Source organism: Chelonoidis abingdonii, chromosome 1 (genome assembly GCF_003597395.2).
Source record: "Chelonoidis abingdonii isolate Lonesome George chromosome 1, CheloAbing_2.0, whole genome shotgun sequence".
NCBI lineage: Eukaryota > Metazoa > Chordata > Testudines > Testudinidae > Chelonoidis > Chelonoidis abingdonii.
In genome coordinates, this window is record NC_133769.1 from 131,258,024 (window position 1) to 131,272,199 (window position 14,176).

At 45.0% G+C, this 14,176-nt stretch overlaps 1 protein-coding gene across 1 annotated transcript in view; it reads right to left on the reverse strand.

Moving 5' to 3' along the window:
• The window catches only part of EFCAB6 (EF-hand calcium binding domain 6), a 173,909-nt gene that overhangs the window by 143,359 nt on the left and 16,374 nt on the right, over positions 1-14,176 (reverse strand). The window contains exon 3 of the mRNA XM_075070341.1: positions 3,548-3,695. Within this exon, the coding sequence (XP_074926442.1) occupies positions 3,548-3,689 (142 nt within the window). The 5' untranslated portion in view covers positions 3,690-3,695. The remainder of the gene's footprint in view (positions 1-3,547; positions 3,696-14,176) is intronic.

Here is a 14,176-nt window from a genome sequence, read left to right on the forward strand (position 1 = left end):
AAAATGGCATCCCCTCTTGTTGGTTCTTCAACTACTTGGTGAAGAAATCCATCTGCTATCGCATCCAGAAAAATCTGAGCCCTATAGATCCAATTAGTTCCCCTGAAGAGGGCCTGACTGAGGGAAAAGACGGCTAATTACTAGATCAGCCTGGACTGGGAAAGAGCTAAGGAGCGAATTTCCCTATTAACTGCAAGAGTAGAAAAGAAGCATAGGAAAGCCATGCAAGGGAGTAGATGAGAGAGAGATAAGCCAACCAACCAACCAGGCCAGAGTAAAGGGAGATCTCTGGCAGAGAGATCTCTTTCCCCTCTCATGTTTGTATAATACTGTAAATAAGAATTGTTGCACTGGACTGTCAGAGGGTGGTGGTTAATAAAACACAAATAAAGTACACAGCAGTGGTTATAGACCAGAGATGTCAGAGACATTTATATGAGGAGACAAGAGCTCCTGTCACAAGTGGGGACTTGTCTAGGAGCTGCCTTATCTGTACTGACCGAGAACGTGACGGGGGAGCCAGTGCAAAGGTTCAGCAGTCTGGGCAATGGAAAAGACATTGCAATGGCTCGTAGAACAGCAGAAGGAGATACAGAAGACCCTAGAGAGAAGACCCTCCATCACCTGGAGAAACAGTGCGTGCTTGCTTGCCTGGCAGGCTGAGCAACAGAAAAGCCTACAGAATTTTATTTGAGAGCAAGCCCATGTGCCGCAGCAGCTAATGTGATCCTGCAGTGGAGAACAGCAACCAGACACAGTTGATAGGTGTCTGTAAGATGGGCCCTGCAAATGATCCTGAAGCATTCTTGGTCAAGCTCAGGCAATCTATATGGCTGTAAAGCCAGATCTATACTACAGACCTGTATCAGTATAGCTACTTCACTAAGGGGTGTGAAAAACTCCCCTGAGCAACATAGTTATACCAACCTAATCCCTCCATGTAGACAGCTCTATGTCGGTGGGAGAGCTTCTCCTGTCAACATAGCCCCTGCCTTCTGGGGAGGTGGATTAATTATGCTGATGGGAAAAGCTCTCCCATGGGGGTAAGAGCATCTTCACTTAAACACTACAGTGGCCCAGCTGCATCAGTGCAGCTGTGTTGATGCAGGGTTTTAAGTGTAGACCCACTCTAAGTAATGAGCAAGCATGGGACTATGATGTGATTAACACAGTCATTCTAGATCAGGTGGACTTATCCACAGAAAAGTTCCCTGAAAAAGTTTTGGGCCACTAGATGGACCTGGGGGAGGTTACAAGCCTAGGCATTTGCCCAAAAACTGACAGACTGGGCTACCAGCTGGTTGAGGCCAGACACTTAGATTGAAAGTGAGATTATGGATGCCATAATTCTAAAACAGTTCCTGCACAGCATCCCTGAGAATTCCTGGTTATGGGTCAGGTGGCCTCTGCTGGTCACCCTAGATTCTGTGGTCAAGCTCACAGAAGAGTTTGTGGAGGTGGATGTTCCTAGGAAAAGGGGTTGGCAGTTTAAGGGACCAGATCTGGGGAAGAGGGTTGGAGAAACCCAATCTGGAAAGGTCACAGAGAAGAAGAGGGAAGAACCTAGGGGGATTCCAGCTGGAACTCAAGGTATTGTCTGTTATCGTGTGGACACCAAGGACACACTAAAAAAAAGACTGCCCGAATATAGAATGTGGGTTTTCAGAGTTCTGAAATTGGACAGGGACTCTTGGACATGGAAGAAAAAAGAAATTATCTATGGTTTCTGTAAAGGTGGGGAGAAGGTGTCAAAGGGGTCCAGTGGACACTACCTCAGACTGTTCACTGGTAAAAACAGGTATTGGTGAAGCCCGACTGGATGCTCCCGAGATCAAGGCTGTGGCTTGAATGCATCCATGGGGATAAGACACTTTACCTTGTGGCTGATGCACCGCTGGAAGTGCAGGGGAAGCTGAATTGGAAATGGGTTGGGGTAGTGGACATGTCTCACCCCATCATAGGAGTCATGGACTGCAGCTCCTCCCACTAGGGAGGAGAAGGAATAAAACATTCAGGGAAGCAAAACGAGAAGCTAGACTTTGAGGGGTTGGTAAACACTAGACAAAGGAACACAAGCCAGGGGACAGTAAGGAAAAGGGAAGCCTGCTAAAGAAAGAGGAAGAGAAAGAAGAAAACACAGAATTAGCCTTGTGGAATAAGGAGAATCTGAACTTATTGACAGCGGTTGGACAGTTATTGGAATCCCCCTCATCCGAAGATCAGGAGGAGGACTCCAGGAGAGTAGCATGTCCACTAAAAGAATGGAGAGCCCATGAAAGGAGAAATTTTTCCACCAGAAAAGGGGGAAAGGTGTGACAGAGTGCTGAGAACCAGCAGCTGAATCAGCACTCTGGTCACAGTAAATCTAATTAGTTCCCCAGAAGAGGGCCTGATTAAGGGTTTTTTTGCACATATCATTAACAGTTCTGACAAAGGGAATCTGAGCATACAAATTCACAGTGTGAAGCCACTGAAATCAATGGAGCTGTGTCAATTTATGCCAAGAGTGAATTTACCCCTTAAACTAAAACTTCGTGGCAAGGAAGAAGGAAAAAAGGCATGAACTGTGAATCAAGAAGCCTTAAACACCAGTAACTCTCAATGTTTAATTCTTGCAAATGATATATTCACAACTATATTAACAATTTTTATTTCATTAAAGTGACTCATAAATCTTACTAGTATAAAATACGCATATGCTCTTTCAGGGGTAAGCATATGATAATTTCAAGTGAGTTCCTATGGGATAAGGGGGAAGGGATAGTTCAGTGGTTTGAGCATTAGTCTACTAAACCCAGCACTGTGAGTTCAATCTTTGAGGAGGCAATTTAAGGAACTGGGGTGAAAATCTGTCTGGGTATTGGCCCTGCTTTGAGCAAGGGGTTAGACCAGATGACCTGCTGAGGTCCCTTCCAACTCTGTGATACACACTCTCAATTGTAATAGGATGTACATCAAATCTCTGACACTGCCAATAGTATGTACCCAGCAGCTTTAAGATCAAGGGCTAGATGGTTGCCTGGAGTAGTGGGGAGAAAGACCCTTTCCCCCAAGTGCCTGTGCAACTGCAATAAACCTGCATGGACTGCTGGGATGGGGAATAAAGCAGAAGCTGTGCTCCTGACACCCTTTTCCCTCCCTGCAAGTAAGTGGGTAGGGAGGGGACTGGACAAGAAAGGGCCATGGTTCCATCCTTCCTATGCATCAACCAGTACAGCTGGATAGATGCATCCCGTGTGAGTGTAGGGAATGGGCAGGGGGAGTGTGATGCGCCCTGTAAAAGGCTGTAGCAAATTACTCCCCAAAGAGGGGAACACTGGAGATACTGTGCATCCGATAACCCTCTCAGGCACTGTGCATCTTGGAGCAGAGCAGCTTGCTCTGGACAGTGTCAAACGGCACAGTCTGGGCCTATGTGAATAACAGAACTGAGGTGGCCGAGAAGGCAATGCCAGATTCAGGCTGTACTTGGCTTGTGGACAATATGTGGATTTCAGTTTAAAATTCTGCTGCTTATAAAACCTAAAAGTCGACAATCTGTACATACATGAGGCTGATTTAACTGAGCTTTGCCTGCTTCTGCATGATGATGCTCTGCTTGGTGTAGACTGTGGTCTTGCAGTAAATATGATTCCATGAGAATAGGGGCGTAATCCACTGAAGTCTTCTGCACTCACCACTCTGGCCATGGTCCCCTAGGAATTTCAAAACACAATTATGACGCTACTTTAGAACCTGTGACATAAAAAGAAGCAATTTGACCATGGCAGTATCAAGAAGCATAAAAGTTGACTTAATTAAAAGAGACCCAAGTTGCTGATGAAGATTCTGACTGACAGAGAACCAAATCTGACCACACAGATGTGGGGCTCTTTTAAACTGTTCACTGGAAGTTAAATAAAGTTCATCCTATGTAGGCACTTTCAAATCTGTGTTTCAGAGCAGAAGATATAAACAGACTAAATCATCCCTTAAGTAATAAATAATTAGCTATCTGATTTTTTTAAATGGTATTAAGCTATCTTGAAGGTTATGTTTATTAAAAGACTTCAAAAATAAAAACATTTGCTTGATTCTTTTTAGCTCTTTTCTAGACCATCCCCACCATGTCCCAGATAGCAAACAATTGTCCAGACTGTACAGAAGCAATTTTTGGCTGGTATCCTGCCTCTACAGCCATCAATAAAAGAAAAATTAGCCCCAAGCAAAACGTTGCTTCTTTCTTCACCCTTCAGGTGGAAAATATCTTTCTTCTGCATTTGCTACAAGGCCTAAAATCACCACCTGAGCAACCAAATGTCTGACACACTTCCAGCAGCCACCATGAAATCTCCACTCCTTTAAACTGTAGATAGGTAGGGTCTGGTTCCCAGGAGGTCATGGAGCTCAATAAACACATCCCTAAACTGCAAGATCTATTTTGCCACAAATACTAGCAAGCAATTAAAGTACTTGGAGCAAACAAACGTGAACCCACTTTAGGACTGACAACTTTGGTTGGACAAATTCCTGAAGATATCATCATGACATAATCTTTAATTAAAGATTAATCTTTAATTCCTGGAGACTCCAGGACAATTCTGGATGGCTGGCCACCCTAACCCACTCATATTTCTGTCTCAGGCATCACCAAGACATGCCTCTGGCTTGTGGGATGTGATGATAAAAAGAGTATGACAGCTATCTGTAGTCTGCCCAAGACAGAGGGAAATTTTTGTACCCAGAAACACTGCTCTGCCCTTTTTCCTTGTTACCAAAAATATATTATCAATCGATTTGCTAGCAAATGGACTGTTCAAACAACTGTGACAGAAATAACTGTATGTGCTACTATCTAGGTTCAGACAAAAAAGTAGTTAACTATTGGCACGATCCTGTTCCCAGCTAAGTCAATGGCAAAACTTCCTTTGACTTCAGTAGACCAGGATCGAGCCCTATGTTAGTCAAGCAGAAAACAAAAACAAAGAACCTCTTAATATGAGGTCCGGATTCACTTCTCACTTTCACCAGTTTTATATCTGTATAGCTTCAACGAATAACTCAGGAATAATTCAACTGAGTTCAGTGGAATAACTCCTTGGAGCTATTCCTGATTTAATAGAGTTCTTCCTGGTTTACATTGGTGCATATGATTGGACTTACTGAGGATTTTTTAAACACACTATCAATAACCTCTGGGGCAGATCCTCAGCTGGTGTAGATCAGCGTAGATCCATTGACTTTGATTACTTCAATGGAGCTACAGCAATTTACATCAACTGAGAAACCTGCCTTCTATTTGTTTCAATTTAAATATATTTATTGGCATGACAATGTACATGAACGTGTTCCCTAAGTCCATACATCAAGTTTCTGTGTAATGGGTACATTTCACAGTGGTCATGGAATAGATGGGTTTTACACAACAGTTCCATTTTGTATTCCATTTCCGGTTTGGTGGTGGATTACAGAAACAGCTTGATGATATGTGGCAGTCTTTTTCTTTTCTCTCAAATACAAATTGATTTCCTGGCTTTTTAGGTTGTTGTACTGCTGATACTTCTTCAGACTATCTTTTTTGTACTTATTATATTGTGTATGGTGAGATAGAAAACGTCTTGACTGCATTTTCTCTGTTTTTAAAAATCCCAGTCTTCTTATAATATCTAGTTCAAAGGAAGGGGATCAGAGTCCTGTATACTTATTTACCCATTGTTTTATCCTCCCTCTTGCTTGCTTGATAGAGCCTTTTGTCACTGTAATTGACAAAGAACAAGTAAAGACACAAACTACACCTCTACCCCAATATAACACAAATTCAGATATAATGCGGTAAAGCATTGCTGAGGGGAGCGGGGGAGCTGCATGCTCCAGTGGATCAAAGCAAGTTCAATATAACGCACTTTCACCTATAATGCGGTACAATTTTTTGGCTCCCGAGGTCAGCGTTATATCGGGGTAGAGGTGTACATCTAATAACTGAGGTTTTCACAACCTTTCTTTGCTTATCTGCATCTCTGAATTTAATTATGAAGCCTTGAATTAACATACTGCTACTCTATGTCTGTTACCCCACCTCATTCTCTTTCCATGACTTGATAGGAAAAGGTTGATTCTTGAAAACGTGCATATTTAAAGCCGGATTCTGCTTTATCGTTATGCTGGGTGAACTGAAGTGAGAGTTTAAGAACCATTTTCCCAACATCGTGAGACCCTGAAAAAACCAGGGAAAAATCGTAGCTCTGGCTCTTTGCATAAGGCAGCAGCAGCACCTTTCCTACTCCTAGCAGGGGAACAAAGCACTCCAAAGAAAAAGAACTAAAGCAATAATTCAAGAACTGTATTAAGGTCATGTCTGGTAAACAAGAACAGTGTGAGGGGCTGGCTGGCTGTGGCCTGAGTTTGGAGAAGGGCTGGCTGGGCTGGAGTCAGGCTTACTGCTGGTGTCTGTCTGATGGTAGTGAGGCTGGAGTGCAGGAGCAGGCTGGATGGAGGACTGTGGCAAGCCCTGTCCCCCTCCCCCCAGCTGAAAGGTGACTGGACACTGAAACTGACAATGGAGGCAAGTGGGGGAAAGAGAAAGTTGTTTTGGAGCATGAAGGAGAAGCAGCAGGGGATGAGGAAAGGTCTCAGATCAGGAAAAAGGGGGACGGGCGGGAAAGACCAGCTATATCAGGATTTGATGAAGGAATGCATAGAAATGAAAAACAAAAACAGGACAAAAGTCAGCATTTCATAACTGTCGAATCAGTGCCAAAAGATGTGAAAATAGGAAATATTAACCCTCTGAAAATGGTGGAACCGCTAAAGTAAAGTGATGGTGCAGATCTACTGATAGAATGCACACGAGGAGCAAGCTGAAAAACTTCTTAAAACTACAGCCTTAGGGAAAATGGAAGTTACTTGTGAATTGCCTCTATTCCTGATAGAAGCCAGAGGGACTATGTGTGGAGTGCCAATAAGATTCTCTGTGGATGACAGTAAGAAGAATATAGATGAAGATAAAGTATTGTTTGTTAAACAGCTACTTATAGGAGAAAGCATGGGCGGCAAGTTATATATCCATGTGATGCCCGGGCACCAGCAATATTCAGAGCCCAGGGGCCAGCTCCACCAATGTTTGGGGTTGAGTGGCCCCACTTGCCTCCCCCAAGTGTGCCCCGGCTCCCCCTTGTTGGCCCCGTGCATGTCCCCGGGCCCTGGAGGGAGCAGAGTGTCCCTGCCTCTTCTGTGCAGCTTGCCTCCCTCCAGCAACTGCTGCCGCATGGGTCATAGAATCATAGACTATCAGGGTTGGAAGGGACCCCAGGAGGTCATCTAGTCCAACCTCGTGCTCAAAGCAGGAACAATTCCCAACTAAATCATCCCAGCCAGGGCTTTGTCAAGCCTGTCCTAGTGACCCCATCTCAACTGCCAGGGCAGACTGACTCTGAGCCTGCCCTTCCCCCTCACACCCTTCCCTTTTCCGGTGGGACCCTCCCCCACCAACCCGCAATCACCGCTCTTGCCTCATGAGGGGCAAGGAGCCAGCTCCATCCCCCACCCCCACTGAGGCTACAATCAGGGGCAACAGCAGGGAGGAGGTGCACGCAGCACCCCCTGGCACCCACCATGGGGGAGACGAGGGAGATTCTTGGACCTGAAAGAGGCCCTAGGAGCACATGCAGTGACAGTGGTGGGGGTGAGTGTGCTGCTGGGGGGGGGGCAAGAAAGGGGGGCCCCTCCCCTAGAGCTTGCTGCTGCCAGCGGGGAAAGGACTGGGGGGAGCTCCCCTAGAGCTTGCTGCTGCCAGCAGGGAAAGGGCTGGGGGGAGTCCTCCTCTGTGGCCCCTGTCCCAGAGCAGCCTGCCTGCACCCGAAACTCATCCCCAGCCCTGCCCCACCCCAGAGCTCACACTCCCAGCCAGAGCTTTCACCCCCCCCACTGCACCCTCAACCATCTACCCTAGCCCTGAGCCCCTCCAACACCACAAACCCCTCGTCTCCAGCCCCAGCCAGTGCCCTTACACACCCCTGAACCCCAACCCTCTGCCCCAGTCCTGAGCCCCCTCCAACACTCCAAACCCCCCAGCCCCAGAGCCCTCACTCCCCCATGCCCTACCCTCTGCTCTAGCCCTGGGCCCCTCCAACACCACAAACCCCTCAACCCCAGCCCTAGCCAGAGCCCTCATTCCCCTGCACCCTAACCATCTGCCACAACCCTGAGCTCCCTGCTGCATCATGAACCCCTCATCTCTAGTCCCACACCACAGCCCTCACCCCACACCCCAACCCTCTGCCATAGCCCTGAGCCCCCTCCCACACTCCAAACCTCTCACCTCCAGCCCCTCCCCTGCACCCCCTCCCTTCCCCTTACTCCCTACCGGACCCTGTACCCCCTCCCTCCACACTCCCTCCCATCCCCAAACTCCCTCCCAGCGCCTGCACTCCTCCTCCATCCCATACTTCCTCCCCCACCCAAACTCCCTCCCAGAGCCTTGAGTAGGTGAGGGGTGGAGTTTAGGGGGGCAGAGTTTGGGCAGGGGCAGGTTCTGGGCACTACCAAAATTTCTACAAACCAGCCGCCCATGGAAGAAAGGGAGAAAACTAGCCATCTATGGTGGTAGGCATATCACTTAAAAGTGAGACACTTCTGCATAGGATCCAAATGGAGTATCAATTCTTTCTGGGTTAAACCATATATTCCCTACTCTGCCACCCTCCTGTGAGCACTGTAATTGTCAAAGGTTTGGACACATGGCAGTCATTTGTAAGGGAATGAGGAGCAGTAAATGCGGAGGAAATCACTCAGGTGAGAACTGTGTAGAAGGAACAGAACCTAAATGCAGCAACTGTCGGGGGGGGCGGGGGAAGCACAGTGCAACATATAAATGACATGCAGCAGCAGAAGGAGCTGCAGAAATAAAAAAAAGATTAAAATAATTTAAAAAACATCATATATGGAGGCTATCAAAACATACCCACTGCAGAAAATAGAAAAATATTCCAGATGTATGGGGGCAGCAGAATATCTCTCTGGTCAGGGAGGAGAATATGAGAGGAATGGGAGATGATGCATTACTTGTAGGTAAAGAGAAGTTTATAGTGTTCATTACAGAAATAATTGACTGCAGCTTGCAGATAGGGAAAAAAATGAAAGTATTAAAATCATAGCTAAAGAAGAAAAATATCTAAAAATAGACAACCTCTTGATACCTTGAACCTCTTGATAGATTGCATTCATGTGATTTTACATGAAGGCAATAATACAGCTTAAATAACAAGGTCGTAACTATCCTTAGTTCAATATAGTTTAATAATGCAGGGACAGGAATTTAAGAAAGCCATCACTGAAATGGGAAAAAAAGCCTGATATGTATGTATGCAAGAAACATGGCTAATAAGTACATTTGAGTCAATTTACAAGGATCTGATCTCCAGAGGGATTGAGAGGCTACCAGAGAAGGTGGGTGATTCTGTATATTTACAAATGAGGGACTCAGTAACATAGAAATGAATGTGCAGAAACTAAATTTTGAATATAATGCTGTTGAGATTCCCAGGTAGAACGAAAATTCTTATATACAGATTGATGTTTATAATCCATGTAAAAATTAGTTATTTTAGAATTAGAAAAACTAGTTAATGTCAAAAACCCAATCATAATTTGCAGAGTATCAGAGGGGTAGCCGTGTTAGTCTGGATCTGTAAAAGCAGCAAAGAATCCTGTGGCACCTTATAGACTAACAGACGTTTTTGGAGCATGAGCTTTCGTGGGTGAATACCCACTTTGTCAGATGAATGTAGTGGAAATTTCCAGGGGCAGGGTATAATATAGAATATATATATATATATGCAAGCAAGCTAGAGATAATGAGGTTAGTTCAATCAGGGAGGATGAGGCCCTGTTCTAGCAGTTGAGGTGTGAAAACCAAGGAGGAGAAACTGCTTTTGTAGGTTGGCAAGCCATTCACAGTCTTTGTTTAATCCCGAGCTGGTGTGTCAAATTTGCAGATGGAACTGAAAGCTCAGCAGTTTCTCTTTGAAGTCTGGTCCTTGAAGTTCTTTTGCTGCAGGATGGCCACCTTACGATCTGCTATAGTGTAGCCAGGGAGGTTGAAGTGTTCTCCTACAGGTTTTTTGTATATTGCCATTCCTAATATCTGATTTGTGTCCATTTATCTTTTCCGTAGAGACTGGTCCAGTTTGGCCAATATATAGTTAGCAGAGGGGCACTGCCTTGGTCATATGAAGGCATATATTTCATTGGTGAACGTGCAGGTGAATGAACCAGTGAAGGTGTGGCTGATCTGGTTAGGTCCTGTGATGGTATCGCTGGTGTAGATATGTGGGCAGAGTTGGCATCGAGGTTTGTTGCATGGATTGGTTCCTGAGCTAGAGTTACTATGGTGCGGTGTGCAGTTACTAGTGAATCCATGCAACAAACGTCGATGCCAGCTCTTGCATAACCTGCAAATATTGAATACAGGAGCCCTACTAGATTTGATTAAGTGAATGAATACTTTTCTGTTTTGGATTTGTTAATTGCAACAAATATTATAGCCAGTAAATGCAACTGGAAATTCATGAAGATGACAGAATCGGAAGTGATCACTTTCCTATGCTTCTTGAGTACCAAGGCCGAGGAAATGTCGAAAACACAGAAAGAGTTCCTAGACGGAATTTTCAAAAAGCTGACTGGGGCGTTTTCAAGATTGAATGTGATGAATATTTATGTAGTAACTGTAGAAGTGACAATCTAGGAGAATTCTACAACAACATAATAAAAGGAATTACAACAGATGCTGATCTGGCCATCTATAAAACATCAAATTGCCCCTGATTTAGAAATCCAGTTCCCTGGTGGAATGAAGTTTGCAAATTAGCAATTAAGGAAACAAATAAGGCTTACAAGCAAGCAAAAACATACAATGAATAGTAAAGACTTAACAAAATTATAAATAAATTGTAAGGCAGTGGCACAAAGAATTGTCAAAAAGAAAAAAAAAGAAAGCTGGAGAAATTTCTGTGGGAAATTGAACAAAGATTTAAAGCTTTCAAAAATAGATAAGTAAATTCAAAGAATGAATGGAATTTGAAGTAAATGTAAATGTATACCTGGTTTTATTGTAAACAGTTAAATTGAGGTCTCAAGCTTAGGAAAGGAAGGCAGACATTTTAGCAAAAGAATTCCAAAAGGTCAGTAATGATACAAATCAAAACAATGAGTTTCATGAGAAAAAAGTAAGTTTATTGAGGAAAACTATGAACGATTAAATGGCTGGAGAGAACATACTGATGATGTGCTAAACAAAAAAATTAGTATGCAAGAGTTTATTGTAATCATTAGAAAAATGAAAAATACAGCTCCAGGCAAAGATAATATAAGTAATGAAATGCTTCAATACTTGTCAGAAGGGAGTCCAAAGATTCTATTGAGGTTATATAATGGTATATGGGAGAAAGGACTGCGAACAGAATGGAAACAAGCACTGGTGATACCAATTAGGTAACCAAGCAAGGTAGTGGAATACTTGGAGAAAAATGATATTATAACTGAGGTACAGTGTGGTTTCAGAAAAGGAAGGTGCACAGTTGACCATAGAGTGAGACTGGAAATGGAGGTACAAAAAAGCATAAGGACTAAAATCTTCATGATAACAGTCTTCGGGGAAAGAGAAAGAGCATATGATATGCTACGGAGGGAAGGCCTCTTGTACAAACTAGCCAAAACTGGAATAAAAGGGAGAATTTTTTGGTGGCTAAGGGACTTTTTAAGTGAAAGAGCTATACAGGTCAAAGTGGGAACAAATTTATCAAATACCTACAAGCTTACAAATGGAACTCCACAAGGGAGTTTTATCCCCTCTACTTTGTTTTCCATTATGATAAATGACCTCCCAGAAAGTGTACAGATGGGAATAGGTATTTCCCTTTTCACAGATGATTGTGCTATATGGACTAAGCACAAAAGACTTAAAGTAGTCATGGAAAAGACAAATGAGGCACTGTAGAGAATTTCCAAGTGGGGAAATGAGTGGGGATTTAAATTCTCTCTTGCAAAAACTAAGGGTATTTCTACTCTGCAAATAAACACCTACGGGTGACCCATGTCAGCTGACTCGGGCGCACAGGGCTCAGGTTATATGGCTTTAAAATTGCAGTGTAGACATTTGGGCTTGGGCTGGAGCAAGGAGAGGAAGATCTCAGAGCCTAGGCTCCAGTTCAAGCCCAATCAACTACAATGCAGTTTCATAGCCCCACAGCCCAAGCTCCACGAGCCCAAGTCAGCCGACATGGGCCAGCGGCGGGTGTTTAACTACAGTGTAGACATACCCTGTGGGAATGGGTTTCACCAGAAAGAAAATTAGGGATGACTGAGACTTATTTCTTTATGCTGAAAAAATTTAGATATTTCAAAAGTTTATGTTCCTAGAAGTAGCATGCAACAATAAAATTCACACTGGTGGTATACAAAAGTGGAAACGTAGGATGAATGTACTTAAAAGTATACTTGGGAACAAATGGGGTGCAGATAGAAGGTATTGATGATAATGCATAGAGCATTGATACATTTAGATTACAGATACCAAGCTTTGGAAACAGCCTCAGATGCAGGCCCAAGCTCTGTGACTGGCATGTGGTACAATGATAACAACGACAGTGTGTGCTCTGCAAATAGCCACTGGAGAAGCACCTATAAATCGAAGGATGAAACTGTTAGAGCTAACCTTTTGGGCAAAGGTAAAAGGGAATCAGGAAAACAGAAGTACACAAACAGATTTATAAGGATTTCTGGGAGTTTAGTAGACAAAATTATATGGATTGTCACATACTCTCTCATACTATCAGGGTCAAAAATTGGGTAAAGGAGATATATTAAAAGAAAAATTGAGAGAACTAAACATTTTCAGTCATGGGAAAGCAAACTACAGCTTGGCAGTGTGTAAGGGACTGCGGAAGATTTAGCTAAGGCTGTTTGCCTTCTCAAGGACAGGTTATTAAAGGTTGCTGTATACTAGCATATGCTGTTTGTAGGCGGTTGGAACCGCTTAGCCTGGGAAGCCCGGCGTGTTTTGAAAAGCCTGGCCCTTTGCCATAAGAGATAGCCCAGTTGTGGGAAAGCTCCCACATGCCTATGTATGAGCTGCTTTACATTGCAATTGCATAAGTATCTATTCTGATCAGAATTTTGTTTTGCTGCTTTTGGACTCGCTCCCGCTTTGAGTTAGCAACGTGCAGAGTTTCCCCATTGCGGGGGTGTTTTCTTTACCTTCATTAAAAAGCATATCACTCACTTGTTGTGTGTTGTGTTGTGTGTGTGTGGTGTGTGTCTCGTCCCGTCAGCATTAGGCACGTCAATTTTGGCGCAGCGGAGGGGTGGCTTGCGGGACGATGCATTTGTGGTCCGAAGGTAGGGGTTGCAGGGAAGCCACCGCTGTCACTGCAGCGCATACCTGGGTGGCCCCAGACGGGAACGCTGGGGCCCATAGGCGGGTTTTGGCAGGTGGTACAGCGCTGCTGATGTGCGCAAAGCTTGAAGGCAGCGGCGGGGTCACTCCAGTCAGCTGACGGGGGCTTACGCGGCTGAGGTGTGACCGGCGCTCAGGGACGGAAAGAGCGGGCTTGGGGAGGGGGATTGGATTGCTCCTCCTGACCGCCATTCGGGCCCAAGATTGGGAGGCTGCTCCGCCTGCAGCAGGCCCTCGAGGGAAAAATGCTAGGAAGTGTGCCGCCCAGGGCTGACGCTCCGGGCCCATAGCACAGGCCTTTTGTCACCTCCAAGCTGAGCGAGCCAAGAGAGCTGACGCGGCGATGTGAGGTGTGGTGGCTCGGCGTACCACGGAGACGGCTCGAGCTAGGGCGGAGCCCGTAACCACAGCCCTCCCAGAATCCTGTCGCTTAGTGACAGCTGCTCCTTTTGGGGAACTATGTTTGGTTGCTCGTCCTCCTCCTCAGACGTGATGGAGGACGAGCCGACTCGCGAAGAGAATACACACCCCGCCCGGTATAGTGAGAACTGAGGGTCTGAAGTGCGGTCGTCTCAGCGCGAGGTTAGTTGCAGACCTACAAAGACTAGGAGCTCCAGGATGATCGTCAAGACGTTTCCGGCAGGAAGCCAGAGAAGGTGCTGGCTCGCTGGCTGGTCTCGAGTGCGGGACAACGCGGACAGACGGTGTGCTCCTGCGGTTATTGAATTGAAGTGGGGATCTCTTCTC